This window comes from Rutilus rutilus (genome assembly GCF_951802725.1).
Source record: "Rutilus rutilus genome assembly, chromosome: 3".
NCBI classification, from domain to species: Eukaryota; Metazoa; Chordata; class Actinopteri; order Cypriniformes; family Leuciscidae; genus Rutilus; species Rutilus rutilus.
This window is the reverse complement of record NC_140211.1, coordinates 5,556,747-5,572,333: the sequence shown is the minus strand read 5'-3', so window position 1 is coordinate 5,572,333 and position 15,587 is coordinate 5,556,747. Positions and strand designations below refer to the sequence as shown.

Genomic DNA, 15,587 nt, shown 5'->3' with positions numbered 1-15,587 from the left:
AGGGGTTTTTAAAGGCTCTCAGTAACCAGTATCACCAGTCTTCACTAATGAACTCAACCCTCATCAATCAGATCATTAGTGGGTTGTTCAGTTCACACACAAACAGATAAAAAGTGACCAAAAACAGAGAAACACAAACACACATCAAACTGAACAGGGATGTAACACGAGTTATACAGTCCAGCAATAACATTAGAGAATTGTTTAGTTATTAAAGTTAAAATATAAATTATGAATTGTCATATGTATATAATTTTCTGATTAAGGTCCATGTTAGCATAGACTGATACAGACTGACACAGACGTCAAGATGCAAATAAGGGGAAAGAGTTGGAGAAACACACAAATAAGGAGGAAGTAAAATATGAAATAGGGGTTTTAGAGTAATAAACAAATGACGTGATGAGCTGAATGAGGGATGAGAGCAGATATAATAATCACGTAGTTTAAATCTGCAGACAGAAACATCAGACTCAGGACAGAAACACACGACCTCTAAAGTAAGAACATGTTCATTCTTCAAACACAATTAGACTTTCTGATGTTAATATTGTCTAAATGATTATGAATCGAGTTTTTCTGATATGATTATGTTTTAATATAAGATGAATATGATTTTTTGAGTTTTTCAGTGTGTTTCTTCCTCAGAAATGGACCAAACTCTATATTTGATTCTTCTTCTCATTGGTGAGTGTGTTTGTTGTATTATTTATGGTTTATAGTTTCATCAGGTTTGACCCTGTTATGAAAAGCATTAAATCAAACGCTCTCTTTCACAGCTCTCTGCTCCGTATCTGAATGTGTTCAGCGTCAGTATCACTTTATAAACGTGTTGAAGAACTGGACTGAAGCTCAGAGTTTCTGCAGAGAGAATTACACAGATCTGGCCACCGTTGACAACATGAACGACATGAACGAGCTGAAGAAGAGTGTGAATGATGGAGGTAATCAGGATATCCGGATTGGGCTGCAGAGGACGAGTGTTGATAAATGGCAGTGGTCTTCAGGTGAACCTGCGCTCTATCTGAACTGGGGATCTGGACAACCTAATGGTGGAGTTGAGTGTGCTTTAATGAGAAATGGACAGTGGGAAGATTCTTCATGTAGTAACAGCCGGACTTTCATCTGCAGTTCATCTAACAGTAAGTGCAGCTCCATACAATCACAATAAACATTCATATAAACATTCTTATAAAAAGATACACCATATACTTTACAAAATTGTAATGCAATACTAATGTCTTCTACTTTTTAATGTGGTCATAAATATAGGGGACACAACTTGAAGTAAATTTCTAGAGACAAACTGATATTGGACTGGAAAAAATATTTTAATTAATGCATGTTGATCTTTTGTTGGTGATAACTTTCAGAATCTGCCATTAGAGAGTCAAGAGAATAATTTTTAATGAATTAAATTAAATTTTTTAATTTTTGTTTATTTTCAGCAACATTTTTACTGTAAATTACACATCAAACCATTGTTTTGGCCAGCATAAATTGTAAGGAATATATATCAGAGAATCATGTAAGGAAACATAATGGAGAAGTAAAGAGTTTGAAAATCATCACGATATTCAGAAATGTTTTTATCAGCAAAAACTTAATATACTGTGAATATTATCATCAGCTGTAGAACCTTTGAATGACACGTGTTTCTGATGCTTCGCTGCTCTTATTCACATTAAAAACCATAAACCTACATAAGACCGATTCTTGAATATGTTTCCATTTGTTTTCCTTTAAGTGAGCACAGGACTCGTCTTTGTCAATCAGATGAAGAACTGGAGAGACGCTCAGAGTTACTGCAGACAGAATCACATTGATCTGGTCAGTGTGAGGAACCAGAATGAGAGTCAACAGGTTCAGAAGTTCATCAATGATAGTCACATATCTAATGGTGTCTGGATCGGTCTGTTCAGAGACTCATGGCAGTGGTCAGATCAGAGTGACTCCTCATTCAGAGACTGGGCTTCTGGTGAACCTAATGGTGGAGGAAATGAAAACTGTATAGTGCTCAATCCAAATAACCAGAACACTCATGGTAAATGGTATGACGGCTCTTGCGACGGTCCACTTCCTTTTGTGTGTCATGAAGGTGAGCAGATCCTCACAAACACACACAATCCATCCATCACCTCCAGATATCTTAAAGTTCACGCTACATGTCTGACATGACAGATTCCTCCACAGTGTTTGTTCTGCATGTTGTTTTTGATCAGTCTCTCTCTAGTTTTTGCTTGTGGTTTGTTTTGTGTCCAGATAAACCGATTCTGATCAAAGAGAATCTGACGTGGCCTGAAGCTCTGAGATACTGCAGACAGAATTATACAGATCTGGTCTCGGTTCATTCAGTCAAGATGCAGCGTCGTGTGATGAATGTGGTTAAAGGTGCGTCTACTGAGGCGGTGTGGTTGGGTTTACGTCACTCCTGCACTGTGGGCCTCTGGTTCTGGGTGAGCGGAGAGACCGTGTGCTATCAGAACTGGGCTCCAGGGAACGGCACAGGAGACGAGGACTGTGAGTCTGGAGTGAGATCTGGAGCAGTTCAGTCTGGAGGAGATCAGCGCTGGATCAGCCGTCCTGAACACGACAAACTCAACTTCATCTGCAGCAGATCTGAGGAGTGAGGGATATGTTTGTGTTCTTTCATAACTGGCTGTTTTTTTTTTCATAACTGGCAAACACTTCTCATGCTGTTTTTATCAGTGCTTATATCAATTTTGCAATGATAATTTCTGTTACTGAAGATTATCGGATGAGTCTTTTAATAAAAGATTTAAAAGAAAACTTTTGTGCACCATATAGCCTATATGTGTTTTTAAAGATCCCATGAAATCATTTTTTTTTTTTTTTATATATGTGGCTTTATTTACATTTTAAATTTAGTCACTTCCAGAAACACAACTCAATATTTTTGACACAGTCTGTTCAATCAAATGTACTTGCAGTCAACTAGAGAGTAGAAGATGGCTTTAAAAATAAAATAAAAAAGCGAAGCTCAAACCACATCAGTTGATTTCATGGGATCTTGGTGTTTTGGTGGTTTGGAACTTTCTTCTAATCACTCCTGTGTTTTGCACTAGTCATATAATTAAAAATGACTTGTTTAAGAAGTGATTGTGAGCATCGATGTTTGTCTTAATGAAATGAAATATAGTTTAATCTTAAAGGAAAAAGTGGAAGTTGAGAATAAAATATCTTGTGAACTGTATTTGATGTTGAAACTAATTCAAAGGAGCACCAGCTCAACTGAACTGACTTAGAAGAAGAATTATTTTACATTTATAAAAAACCCAAACACACACACACAAAATGTTTACTAATAAAAGACACATACAGTACATCTCAACATGAATTTGTGGTATGCCACATGTACTCTAACATGTAAAGTCAGCAAATTTTGTGTAAAGGAAATATTTACAGCAAGACAATGAACACATGAAACAAATTATCTGTGCTGCAATGCATGCTGGGAGTCATGAGTGAGTTCTGTATGCTGGCATGAAGCGTCACCATTGTTGCATTTCATACGCTGATAGTTGATGTCTGTGAGTGTATAAATAACATTGTATTTATTAACTTCTTAATTTAAATGTGTTAATGATAAAACACACTTCTGAACAGTGATTAGACTTCAGATGTGAACAGTGAATAAGAGCACTTCCCAATGTCCGCATTAAATACAGGAAACATCTGATGATATTCTGTATTGACGTCCTCTACTGCAATAAAAGTGTTTTCTGAACACACTGTTAAAGCAGCCAAGCAATAAAACGAACATCAGAAGTCAAGAGGAAACACTGAAAATATATATGTGTTGCTCTTTCCTTCAGTGTTTCTTCACTAATGGTCAATCATCACTTAATCTCATTAACTCCAACACTGCAGTGTTATTTCAACAGTAGTGTGGACATTTACTGTATTAACTCGGAGCACTATTTGCTCAATAACATCCAATCTTAAGCCATTTTTTTAAAGTCAGAAAGTTAGTGATCCTTAAAGGTATAGTTCAGCCAAAGATGAAAGTTCTGTCATTAATTACTCACACTCATGTCGTTCCAAACCCGTAAGACTTTTGTTAATCTTCAGAACACAAATGAAGATATATATTTTGTGATTCCCAGCCAGTTTTGTCCTCAGTTTCCATGTAGGTCCAACATGGGAAATGAACACTGCTCAGTGTGCACACTATAGGGCGTTAAATGTAACAGTGAATCAGGGTTGGAGTTAATGAAATAATTAAGTGATTAATTGAGGGATGATTGAACATTGTTGAAGATATCTGCTGTTAACAAGCAGAATCACTGAAGGACAGAGATAAATCAAAACACAAAACTACAAAAGTCTTCCAGTCACAGCTTTAGATGAAATCAACTGAAGAGAAAAGAAGACATCCAGTCTCTGAAGATCTCACAGAGGAGGATTAAACAACTCCACTAACAGCATTACCAGCTTCCCAGTTAACACAGAACGTTCCCCTAATGTTATTTTTTGGTTATTTTTTTGGGAACCAAATACTTACGTTAGGGGAACGTTCTTTTTTGGTTTTATTTTTATGTAACAATAAAATAACGTTCCCAGAACGTTGCTGGGTGGTTACCATAAAAAATAACGTTCTGGGAACCATAAACTAACATTCTGAGAATGTTCTGGGTACCAAAAACTAACGTTATGGGAACCAAAAATTGTTAGCTGGGTTCACTTATTACTAACTTTATTTCTGTCTGACGTCTACAGAAGATCTTACTGAGAACTGACCCTTCGCTAAGCCACGCCCGAAAACCGCCACAGGCCAATCGTGGCTTAGCAACCGTAACTAGGCGTGGGAGGTCTAGCAAGCTTTCGAGCGAGGGAAACATGCCGAAGCGTTGTGTGTAGGGATTGTGCAAATCTGATACCCGGTATCCTAAAAGTTTGGATGGGGGGGTGTAATGTTTTCCCTTCCCGAAACCTAAAACCCAAGGGGAGAAATGCCGGGCGTGGATCAAGCAGTGTGGGACGCCCCGTTCACAACTAAATGTCGACAGGATTAACAAAAACACCTACGTTTGCTCCACGACATGTGAGCATTAGCCTGGCACACTAAAAATATAAGCGGGAGAATGTTATCACTGCAAAGTGGTCAGGCTAATGTCTTTGTTTATTCCACAAGATTTATGGATAAGCTGTTTGATTTATAATTATTAGATTATTTTAAAATTTCACTCACCCTGCTGTGCACGAACATGAGCTGTTCCTCAATCTGTGTGTTTTCAATTTGAATGGTCAGCGTATGAGGCGCTGCTGCTTGCGCTGGGACTTATAGGCTTTAACTTCAATTTTGATGAAATTATTCTCTAAAAGTTTGCATATTATGTTGTGGATATATATCCCTCGAATGCATACTGGAGTCCCTTTTGTCTTGCTCTCTCAGATATTTCATCTGTTCGCCAAAAATGAAGAGGGATGTAGTCCAAAGCGGCCGTTCGCTGTAGGCTTTGAAAGGGGACTTCTGTTAAATAAAATATCTCGCTTGGCATTGAACTTTGAGCTTTATAATTTTACAGGTATTATTTATGCTCTAACAGCAACATTACACACTAACTAAAGTTTGAAAAATGGGATCACGAAGAACAGGACCTTTAAACATATTTTTTGAAAATATATGCTTTTTAACCCTCCTTTTTATTTGTATCCCTCTTAAGCTTTTGACTCGACCACTTCGATTGAATGAAGTCCACTTTTTGTTTGTTTAGATGGCATATATTCAAAGTTTTCAACCAATCAAAAATGATTATAAAGCTTATAAGGGTTTACAGGTTGCCTTTCTGACTCAGGATCAGGCTTATTTGGGCTCATGCAGGCTCATTAAATTATGGAATCATTTTAAACAAAAAATTTAATTCAATTCAAAGCACTTTATTTGTCCCCAGGGTGAAATTTAAAAGGGCACATTACAGTAGCTTACACAGGCACACTGCACAACCACACACTACATACCACATATCATCATACATAAAATCTGAGTGCGAAAAAAGCAGATAAAAATTAATTTGTTCCTGTTAACGTTCATAAGCTGGACAGCCCTCGGGATGAAGGTTGCTTTCCTCCTCTGTGTCCGACAAAGCGGACAACGGAGTCTACATCCCGAGGGTAGCCACTCAAACTCAGGATGTGAGAGGGGTCATTAATAATCCTGCGTGCCACCTTTAGGCTACAGTCTGTTGGTCACATAAGGCAGTGAGAGTTCGGACGGGCTGGTTAATGATTTTTGAACAGACCTTAACCTCACTCAACGGGCGTTTTCTGTTTTGCAGGGTGATGGAGTGGAACCAGCTAATGAATGAGAAGGTTATTACATTTTCAATAAAAGCATAGTAAAATGTGTTAAGAATGACTTTGTTAACCCCAAATGACTTCAGCTTCCTAAGTAGATATTGTCTCTGATGACACTTTTAAGGATTTCCTCTGTGTTAGTGGAAAACCTTAGCAGGTTGTCAAAAGTTGATCCCAGGTATTTGTATATGACTGTGTCATCAGCAAATTTCACACACTGGCAATTTGGCTGGGTGGATCTACAATCATCAGTGTCGAGGATTAAATAGGCCTATTTGTGGAAAACATATGTAATATTTGAGTTACATAAAAGCTTTTTATTTGTTTTCATCGATCCTAATTGTCCTTGAAATAGTAGTCAAGAACCCGTGTTGTTGTCATTTGATGTGAAGTTCAGTACGCTCAAAATGTCCGGTCAGCACAAGTCCGATGCTCAGAAAAGGAAAGAAAAGAGAAGAAGAAAATAGAGGCCTTAGAGATTTTCTAAACAAATATTTATTAAAAAGGTGGTGACGGTGAAGCTGGAACTAAAGTCAACGTAGAGAAAGGTAAGAAACAGCGCAGCCAACGTTTACGAGCCTTGTCAGAGGTTTTCCATGGGATCAATTTCCCGCCTAAAGTATTGCAGCCGAGGATCAAAAATAATAAGTGTGAATCAAATATTAAAAAATACATGTAAAAATATATTGCACAAACTGAAAAAAATAATGCAAAATGATGAGAATAGCAAACAACGTGGTCACGAATCAAAAATTTAATAAGCGTGAATCAAGAAATAACAAGCATGAATAAAAACTTTAAACGCATTAAAAGTTATTTTGCACAAAACTTAAACTTATGGCCATGCTTTCTTAAAAAGTATGTTTTCCTTGGTTTTATTACTCTGTGCTTTGTGCTCTCTGGCATTTTCTGCTCATATTTTACTCTTTTGTACGCTTGTGCTGTTTTTTCTCTTCGCTCTTCTTTCTATGTTCTGCGCTTGCTTTCCCAAATGATGCAGTTCGAGTTTCATGTAAATTAGGGCGGGCTTAAGTGTCACCATTGGCCCACTAGTTCTAGATTGACAGCTACTCCTCTAGCCAATCAATCAAAGAGGTGGAGTTGACGTGGCTACTGATGCTTATACAGGGGAAGACAGTTTAATTTAACTTTACAAAGACTTTCAAGCAGTAAAGCTATCTGAACTCTGGACATAAATAATTAAATTCATCTTTTTTGAGATACACGAGAATGTTAAAGGGGTCATATAATGGTACATGCACTTTTACAAGTTGATTGTACTGAAATGTGTGTTGGCAGTGCCTGTACACAACCATCATAAAATGATAAAAATCCATCCAGTGGTTTTTTTTTATTTATCTCCTTATATGTTTGAACCTCTCTGAAATCAAGCCGTTCGACCGTGTGACGTCACACGGTAGGACGCCCCTCCCACGATTGTGATTGACAGCTGCAGCGTTTCAACACACACCCGCCCTCGCTCATGAGCGAGCTGTCAATCATAGTCCGCGCGTCATTGTTGATACCCTCACTGGAGCGCTGTCTATGAGCATAATGGCGTCTGCGATTGTTCTTCGGTGTAATAAGGAACACAGCAGTCATTTGAATGTTCCTAAATCTGAGCCATTGAAGATGCAGTGGCTGAGTTTTGTTTTTGAAGCAATATGCCCAAAGGATTGACGCGGGGATTCCCTCACGGGGATTCCCCACGATCGTCTGTGCTTTCCTGTTTGCGTGAATCATTTCACATCAGACAGCTTTACAAACGAGAAAAAACGGATCGGGACCAACGTGTTCCTGCTGAACCTCCAGAAGATGTGAGTGTAATGTTTTATTAACCTTTATATTAGTATTTATATTAATCTTTGCAAATTTGCAAACCTTGCTGCACGCTTCATGATGAATGCATCTAAGGTTTACACTCCGGGTACATTACGGCATGTTTTCTATGTACGACGTTCTCAATATAATTCATAATCCCACGTTTATAATGAACAACGCGTGGTTATTGTGTTACAAACGGTGTACGCACAGAACAGAGGGGCGGGCTGAGCAAAGCTCATTATCATTTAAAGCTGTATGCACCTGAAACGGCGTGCTGAAAACAGAGCTGTTTTTGAGCAGGTAAAATTAGTGTTTTCTTACAATACTAATGAGAATTTTTAATTAAAGTATATTACAAACTTTTAATTTAGACCCTAAAGAATCATATTAGCTTGTACAAAAATGGCATTATATGACCCCTTTAATGTGCACACTGGTAACTGGGGTTAAACAATATTGCTTGGCTCATGATGTCAATATGCTAAGGCTGCTGTAAGTGAAACATCCTGCAGTTATGAAAGTTAAAAATGGCCATTGTCTGAAGACTTTAGGACTTTGACCTGTCACCGCTACGCATTGCCTACCTTTTTTATTAACCTCACCAAATTTGACAAAAGATTATTGAAAAGGATTGTTACAGAGAAGATATAGCCTACAGAAACCAGTTGGATTTAATATACAGTGATTTATTACATACTTATTGTGTTTATTTACATAGCTACATAATTACATAGTACTTTAGGATTAATGTTTTAAATATAGCTTCAAATTTGAATATAGCAACATCTCCATCAGCGATAGGTAACGTTGTTTCTGGAGTGCCGCTGTCCTGCAGAGTTTAGCGTCAACAAGCCATTCTCACTCCACATGTTCTTCTCACACAGTGAAAAATATATTGTGGAGCAAAGAGGACACTGACAATGAGCCAACAGACAAGACAGAGCTCAGTCTCAGCTTTCGAATGTTTTAATTTTTATGAAATTCAAACAATAAATACTGTTTTGTGGTGCTTTAATGTGTAGGCCTTAGTTCAAGCAGCACGTGAACTGATAATCTCTTCTAGTTATAGCACGAATTTATTTATTTATTTATTTATTTATGAACATTTATTAGAGGATAAACCCCATGAGATGAAACATCTCGTTTTCATGGGGGTCCTCAGGATCATATCCAAACAACATAAAACAGCAGAACAACAGAGTAGATACAATCAAATCATAATAATAATAAAATAATAATACAACAACAATAAAAGAAAACCAAAAACCTTAGCGCACGCACTCACACACATCCACATCCACACGCACACCTGCACGCACACACACACACACACACACACACACACACACACACACACACACACACACACACACACACACACAAGCTCTCACTAACCCCACCCATCACAGATTGACTTTCATATACTGTATAAAAACATACATGACACATATCGATGCCAAATCCGAGATGCTAGAAACACAGACAAGTATTCTGAAGATATGTCAACAAAGCAGTTCGGAACAGAGGAAAAGACGTAAGCGAGCGAATGGATGCAGGAAGGCTGTTCCAGTCACGAGGGGCTCTAACACAGAGAGCATATTTCCCAATTTCTCTCTTAACTCTAGGGACAGTAAAGAAGACCTGTTCATTAAACATGAATGAACATCAGAACTGCAAAAAGACGTCAATACACACCATTTTTCAAGTTAAAGTCCACTGACTTTAATCTACTGGTTTGGTTTGTTTGTCGGACAAAAACATGGCGGGTATCTGCATTATGATTGGTCAGATCGCCTGTCAATCAAACTTCAGTGAAAGGTCTCAACACTGAGCTCTTAAATTAATATTTTAACCCTTACAAAATGATTGCAATAGTACTTACAGTCATACGTTTACCTATCGTACATCTTTCTGCAAGGTAATGCTCAAGAAGTGAGGGGTAAACTTTTGAGCAAGATGATGGTGATGTTTAAATTTTTCTTATTTTTGTTTTACATGCTAATATCTTATTTAGCCTCTGAAGGGCAGGACTAAATTAATTAATTAATTTTAAAACATAATAAGAACAATTTACACCAATGATCCAGTTCAAAAGTTTACACCCTGTGGCTCTTAACGGATGCTTCCTTCTTGAGCATCACTAAATGTTTGTAATAGTTGTGTATGTGTAACGGAGGCCAGCTAGTAGTTGCTGTGCGAGTAAACCTCACTCCTCTGATCTCAATAGACGCTCTAGCGACAGATGCTTGAGGCTGCAGTCTTTAGCCTCCTTGTTAGAGCGCCTGACTCTCATGCCGGAGACCCGGGTTCGGGTTGTCACCAGTGTGAAAAGATGGATCTCACAATCATAGTCACTGCTAGTAAGGAGTCAAATATGCAGAATATGCTGGAAAAGCAAAGAATGTGCTGGAGCTGGAGGATTTTTCCTCATGAACAATTACAAAAAAAACTAAAAAACAGTTGTCATTTGTCATGTATTTTGTCTTGTGGACTATAGGCTATTAAACATATGTAACGTGAAAAAGCTTTTTCAGGGAAGTACTAAATAGAAACAATGTTTTTTGATCCTTCTTATTAAACAATAAATAAAAATAACATTTTGGAGGTTCTGCAAGGTGTATGTAAACTAATGACTAAAGTGTAAATGTAACAAAAATCATAACATTAGACAATGTAAATCAAAATGTTGCATTGGTTATCAGGTTCTCATGTTGCTATGGTTAAATGTGTGACTAAAATGTAACGGATTCACTCCCACATTTAAATGCAGTTATCACTCTTTATAATTTACAGTGTGAACGTAAGCTGGTCCTCTAGAAGCATGAAAAACAAAACTATTGTTTAGATTGTCTAAAGGATAAAGAAGGATAAAGCTCGTGCTGATTCTGAACATACATTTTGAGCGAATTCTCCGCATGTGACTGGCTACAATGCTCAACGCTGAAACAACATTTTAACACGACAGGAGCGGTGGGTGGGAAGTGGGAACAGGAAGTATTTTAGCGTCTCGGTTAACAACATTCACTTCGACCTTCGTGAACTTGAAGGATTCAGCTCTGAATTGGGACACAGTTATAGAGTAACTTTCTTGTCGTTGCAGTAACTATCAGATGAACAGGGATGGGCAGTATCAGATACATGTATTTAAAATACGTATTTGAAAAACAAAATACTATTTTGAAAAAAGTCAAAATGTAATTTGTATTTAAATTTAAGTTTAGTATTTTTGTATTTTCAAAATACTTTGTGTCAGTCAACGTATTTATTAGTCTGCTGATTTCCTGTATCAGCCAGTTCAGGGCCCCCAACCCCAACTTACATACACATGAACGACTCCATCTAGCATTGGGTGACAAATTATCTGCATTAATAAGGAATAAGATAAGGTGAGGATGTCATGGTCGATTCTACTTGTTGATTAAAGTCCCCCTGTAATCAATTATTGTTTAGCCTACCTTAAAAACTCATCTTTGATCACCAAAATTACATATTTAAATATTTGTTTGTTTTTTCCGGTGAAAAAAAAATCTTCATGCAAAATATCTTGAATGTAACTCTACACCCTTGCCTCATTTAGTATACACGGTTCTATGAATATGCAAATGAGCCCCATCTCCACTCACTCAGCTCAGAGATCCACTCATTGACGATCACACGTAGATCTGATTGGTTACAAGGTAGTGCTACTCAAAACAAACTCAACGTTTTTAACTCTTACAACTTTATTCCGTGCACGGCAAAATTTCATACCACAACCATCACCGTCACTTGCATATTCACATGCTCACCAGCACACCATACTGTATACAATAATGTCGAAGCACCCTATGCCGTAATGAACAGTGTAGAGGGAAAATAAAATGTTACCAGGTAGATGGTGACATCAGAAACACCAGCAATTTCAAACTGTGTTTTTGAGACTGTCTTTGGTTCACTGCAGTTTTAAGAAGAAAATACTCAGCAATGGTGTCAACTTATGAATTTACACATTGTTTGTCCTAGATCCACCCTAGCGGAAGCAAATGTAATTTGCAGCCAGTGTCATCTAGCAACTCTCCGTTGGCTTGCGATCTGGAAAAAACAAACTCTAGTCAGGCCAATCACATTGTGTATAGAGTCGAAGGGTGGGCTTAACCATAGATATCATATAAAGGCTAGATGTCTCGTCCGCGCTGCTGGCCAATGGAGCTCGACATCCGCACACGGCGGCCATCTTAAGACAGGGTGCTCGCTCACTCATAACATGGTGCATGTACTTTTAAATAACCATAACTTGCTCAATTTTCTACCGATTTTCAAACGGTTTGGTTTGTTATAAACGTCAGAGATGTAGCTATTATACTGCATACATATGAATAATTATGTTCAAAATGTTTAAGCATTCAGAATTATAGCCACGTTAATAAAGTTTGTAAGAAACCAAACCGTTTGTAAATCCGTCCAGATTTCAGCGAGATAAGAGGATTTGTGTGCGTGCTGCTCACTCACCTTAATTCACAGAGCCCTGTCCTAAGATGGCCGCCGGTGATGCCGGAAGTGACTCCGCCTTAAGACATCTAGCCTTTATATGATATCTATGGGCTTAACAACCTTAACCAACTTTAACCCTTGGTTAGTAAGGGAGTCAGTTCAGTACCTGTGTTTAGTTTAGACTTTTTGTTTGATTGGGTAATAAGTTTTCTTTAGGGAAAAGGGTAGATTCAGTTTTTGTTTGTTATTTTGGCCTTGACCCAACCCTGAAGTCAATATGCTTCCTTTTTGATGTCATGTGCTGACAGTGACATTTTTAACAACTTTTTAATAAATAAAATTAGCAGTCAGGTGTAAAGACTTTATTTATGTTATATTCCTGGACCCTAGACCTGGGACGTAACAATGTATTTATACCCATCTCTGCAAATGAATAAACCTGAATTAAATTGAATGAAATATGACTAGAACAATAACACTCACTGTTTCTCCTTCTGTTTCACATCAGAAATGTAAATATTGTCCAGCCTGAACGTCTAAACGTGGACATAAACAAATGAGTGATGAGGATGTTTACATGCAAATGTGTTCATGTGTTATAGACAAAATAAAAAAAACAGTAAACAGCAGGAGTATGAAACCACAAAATAAGAATTTTCACAAAAAATAATGTTTTATTTTAATTTTCAAACAAATATTCAAACAAAGTTTCATTGTCATATGTAAATGAGATTGTAACTCTTCAGGGCTTTTGAGTTGACATATTTGTGAAAGTTTGTTTAAAGATGTTAAGGCATCAGATATTTATCAGGTGTTTTTTTTCATATGTTCATGCTGTCTAGCAGCTTATGTGATCTTCCAAAGAAATGCATTAATATGACTTCACTGTCTACAAGCTTCCATTATTAAATATCAGTTATGGGTTTAATTAATGTACTAGTATTTATTTAAGATCATATGATGTTATATGTTCAATATAAGGAGATAACGTTTCGGTTACTTGCATAGCCTACTTACTAATCACTTAAATAATTCAAAAGCGCAGTGCCACTGCACAGCCGGCGGTGGCGGTGATCTGAGCGCGCTCATCGGCTGCTCAGGGGAAACTGCACGAACCCGTGGCGAAACAGCGTGTCTGAGCGAGCCAATCGCGGCTGGGTGTCTGCCTATAAAAGCAGCTCATTTCGCCATAGGAATCAAGTTTAATTTGAATGAAGCAATGAACACCAGACGTGAAGTGATATAGCACAGCCGTCCACGCAATAATCATTCCCGTTATCTCAGGGAACCAAGGTTACGTAAGTAACTGAGACGTTCCCTTTCTAAATGTTTACTCGCATTGCGTCGCTTGACACTATGGGGAACCAATCCAATCACGCCGTGCTTATGAGCAGAACGACGTGTTCTGTGGTCCTAGCCTGGAACGCTCCATTGAGAGTCCCTATGCGTAGCGCTAGGGAAGGACAAGATATGCCTACAATGAAGGGCTCGGACTGAGATCGGAGCCTCTGGAAGGGTAATAGTGGGTTGAGCTTGCCTCGAGGTCAACTCCAGCTAGACAGAGAGAATTTGTGCCTGCAGCGCAGGGACCTCCAAATTGTAAAATCTGTTGAAGGTGGACGGCAAGGACCAGCCGGCCACCGCACAGATGTCACCAATAGACACGCCTCTGGTAGAGTGAGCTCTGACTCCGAGGGGGCATTGAAGGCCCACCGAATCATAAGCCATCGTGATAGCATCCACTACCCAACGGGATAGTCTCTGCTTCGGCAGAGCGCTGAATGTATACTCTTAAGGTTAGAAGAGAGAGGAGGGTAACTGTGGATTTGTCTCTAATAAAGCCTGAGAAAGGCCCCACCTCTCTGGGTTTGCTTGACCAATGAGAAAGGTGGAATTTCCAAGCGGGAAGATTCCTCTGTGGTTGAATTATGAATCTTTGTTTTAAGCGTGCTCATTTCTGATGACGAAACTAAAAAAAGATTCTTGTAATACTAATATGTTGCGCAGCTAGCGGCATATCATATACACAATCATTTCGATCTTCAAAGTATAGAGACCAAACATGGTATAGGTGAGGATACCTTGACTGTTGGTTCTATAATAAAATACATAGTATCAAAAGATAATAGTATTAAAAAACACAACACAAGACAGTAAATCAATCACAAAATGTTCTGGGATGCATGTTAATATCATGTTAATCAGTTCATCGATAAATGAATGCAGGAAAGTCTGTTCTGATGTCTGTAGGTCTTGTGGCAGGGGCCTTGTTCACATTGCTAACAGTCATAAAACCAACTTATCTGATCGTGGTCGTGGTAACTAAGACCTTCTTGCCCTGTTTGGGGGGATGGGGCCACAGATCCCAGAGTGAGTTTTAAATATTATTTATTAAACTATAACAAATACTTGTTTCTGACTTGTCTCAGTCGTTACAGAGGTCTGCGAGTGAACTGGAGTGAGTAACCTGGAGTCACCGTACTCAGATCCCAGATCGCCGCTCTGTTATGGCAGTGCCACTGCGCTTTTGAATTAAAGGCGTCAGAGAAAATGAGTTTTCCCCATAGTGTCTAGCGACGCAATATACGAGTGAATGTTTCGAAAGGGAATCAACTTTTATTCAATAACTTATAGAGAGAAGTTCATTCACTTCATAAAGTCAGAGGACTTTAAACATGTTTTAGAAAATATGTTTTTTAACCCTGTTTTTTTATTTGTATCCCTCCTAAGATTTTGACTCATCCACTCGACTACTTGAATGACGCCCACCAGATTGAATGAAGTCCATTTTTTTGTTTGTTTAGATGGCATATCTAAAAAAGACCAAGTTTTGAACCACTCAAAAATTATTTGATTGCATCTCTTTAAAGGTCAATGGTGTTTATCCTTCTTTTCCACGTCAGAGATGTAAATATCATCCATTCTGAATGTCTAAATGTGGTCTGTACATAAGCAAATGAGTGATGAGGATGTGT

The 15,587-nt window shown here is 38.1% G+C and overlaps 1 protein-coding gene across 1 annotated transcript; it reads left to right on the top strand.

Annotated features, from left to right (window-relative positions):
- Positions 1-409: 409 nt before the first annotated feature.
- Positions 410-3,213, top strand: LOC311288490 (macrophage mannose receptor 1-like). Its single transcript, XM_084405908.1, has 5 exons — positions 410-500; positions 649-687; positions 780-1,142; positions 1,748-2,098; positions 2,263-3,213. The coding sequence occupies exons 2-5, from the start codon at positions 651-653 to the stop codon at positions 2,628-2,630; spliced, it is 1,119 nt and encodes a 372-aa protein (XP_084262034.1). The 5' UTR covers positions 410-500; positions 649-650; the 3' UTR covers positions 2,631-3,213.
- The last annotated feature ends 12,374 nt before the right edge of the window (positions 3,214-15,587 follow it).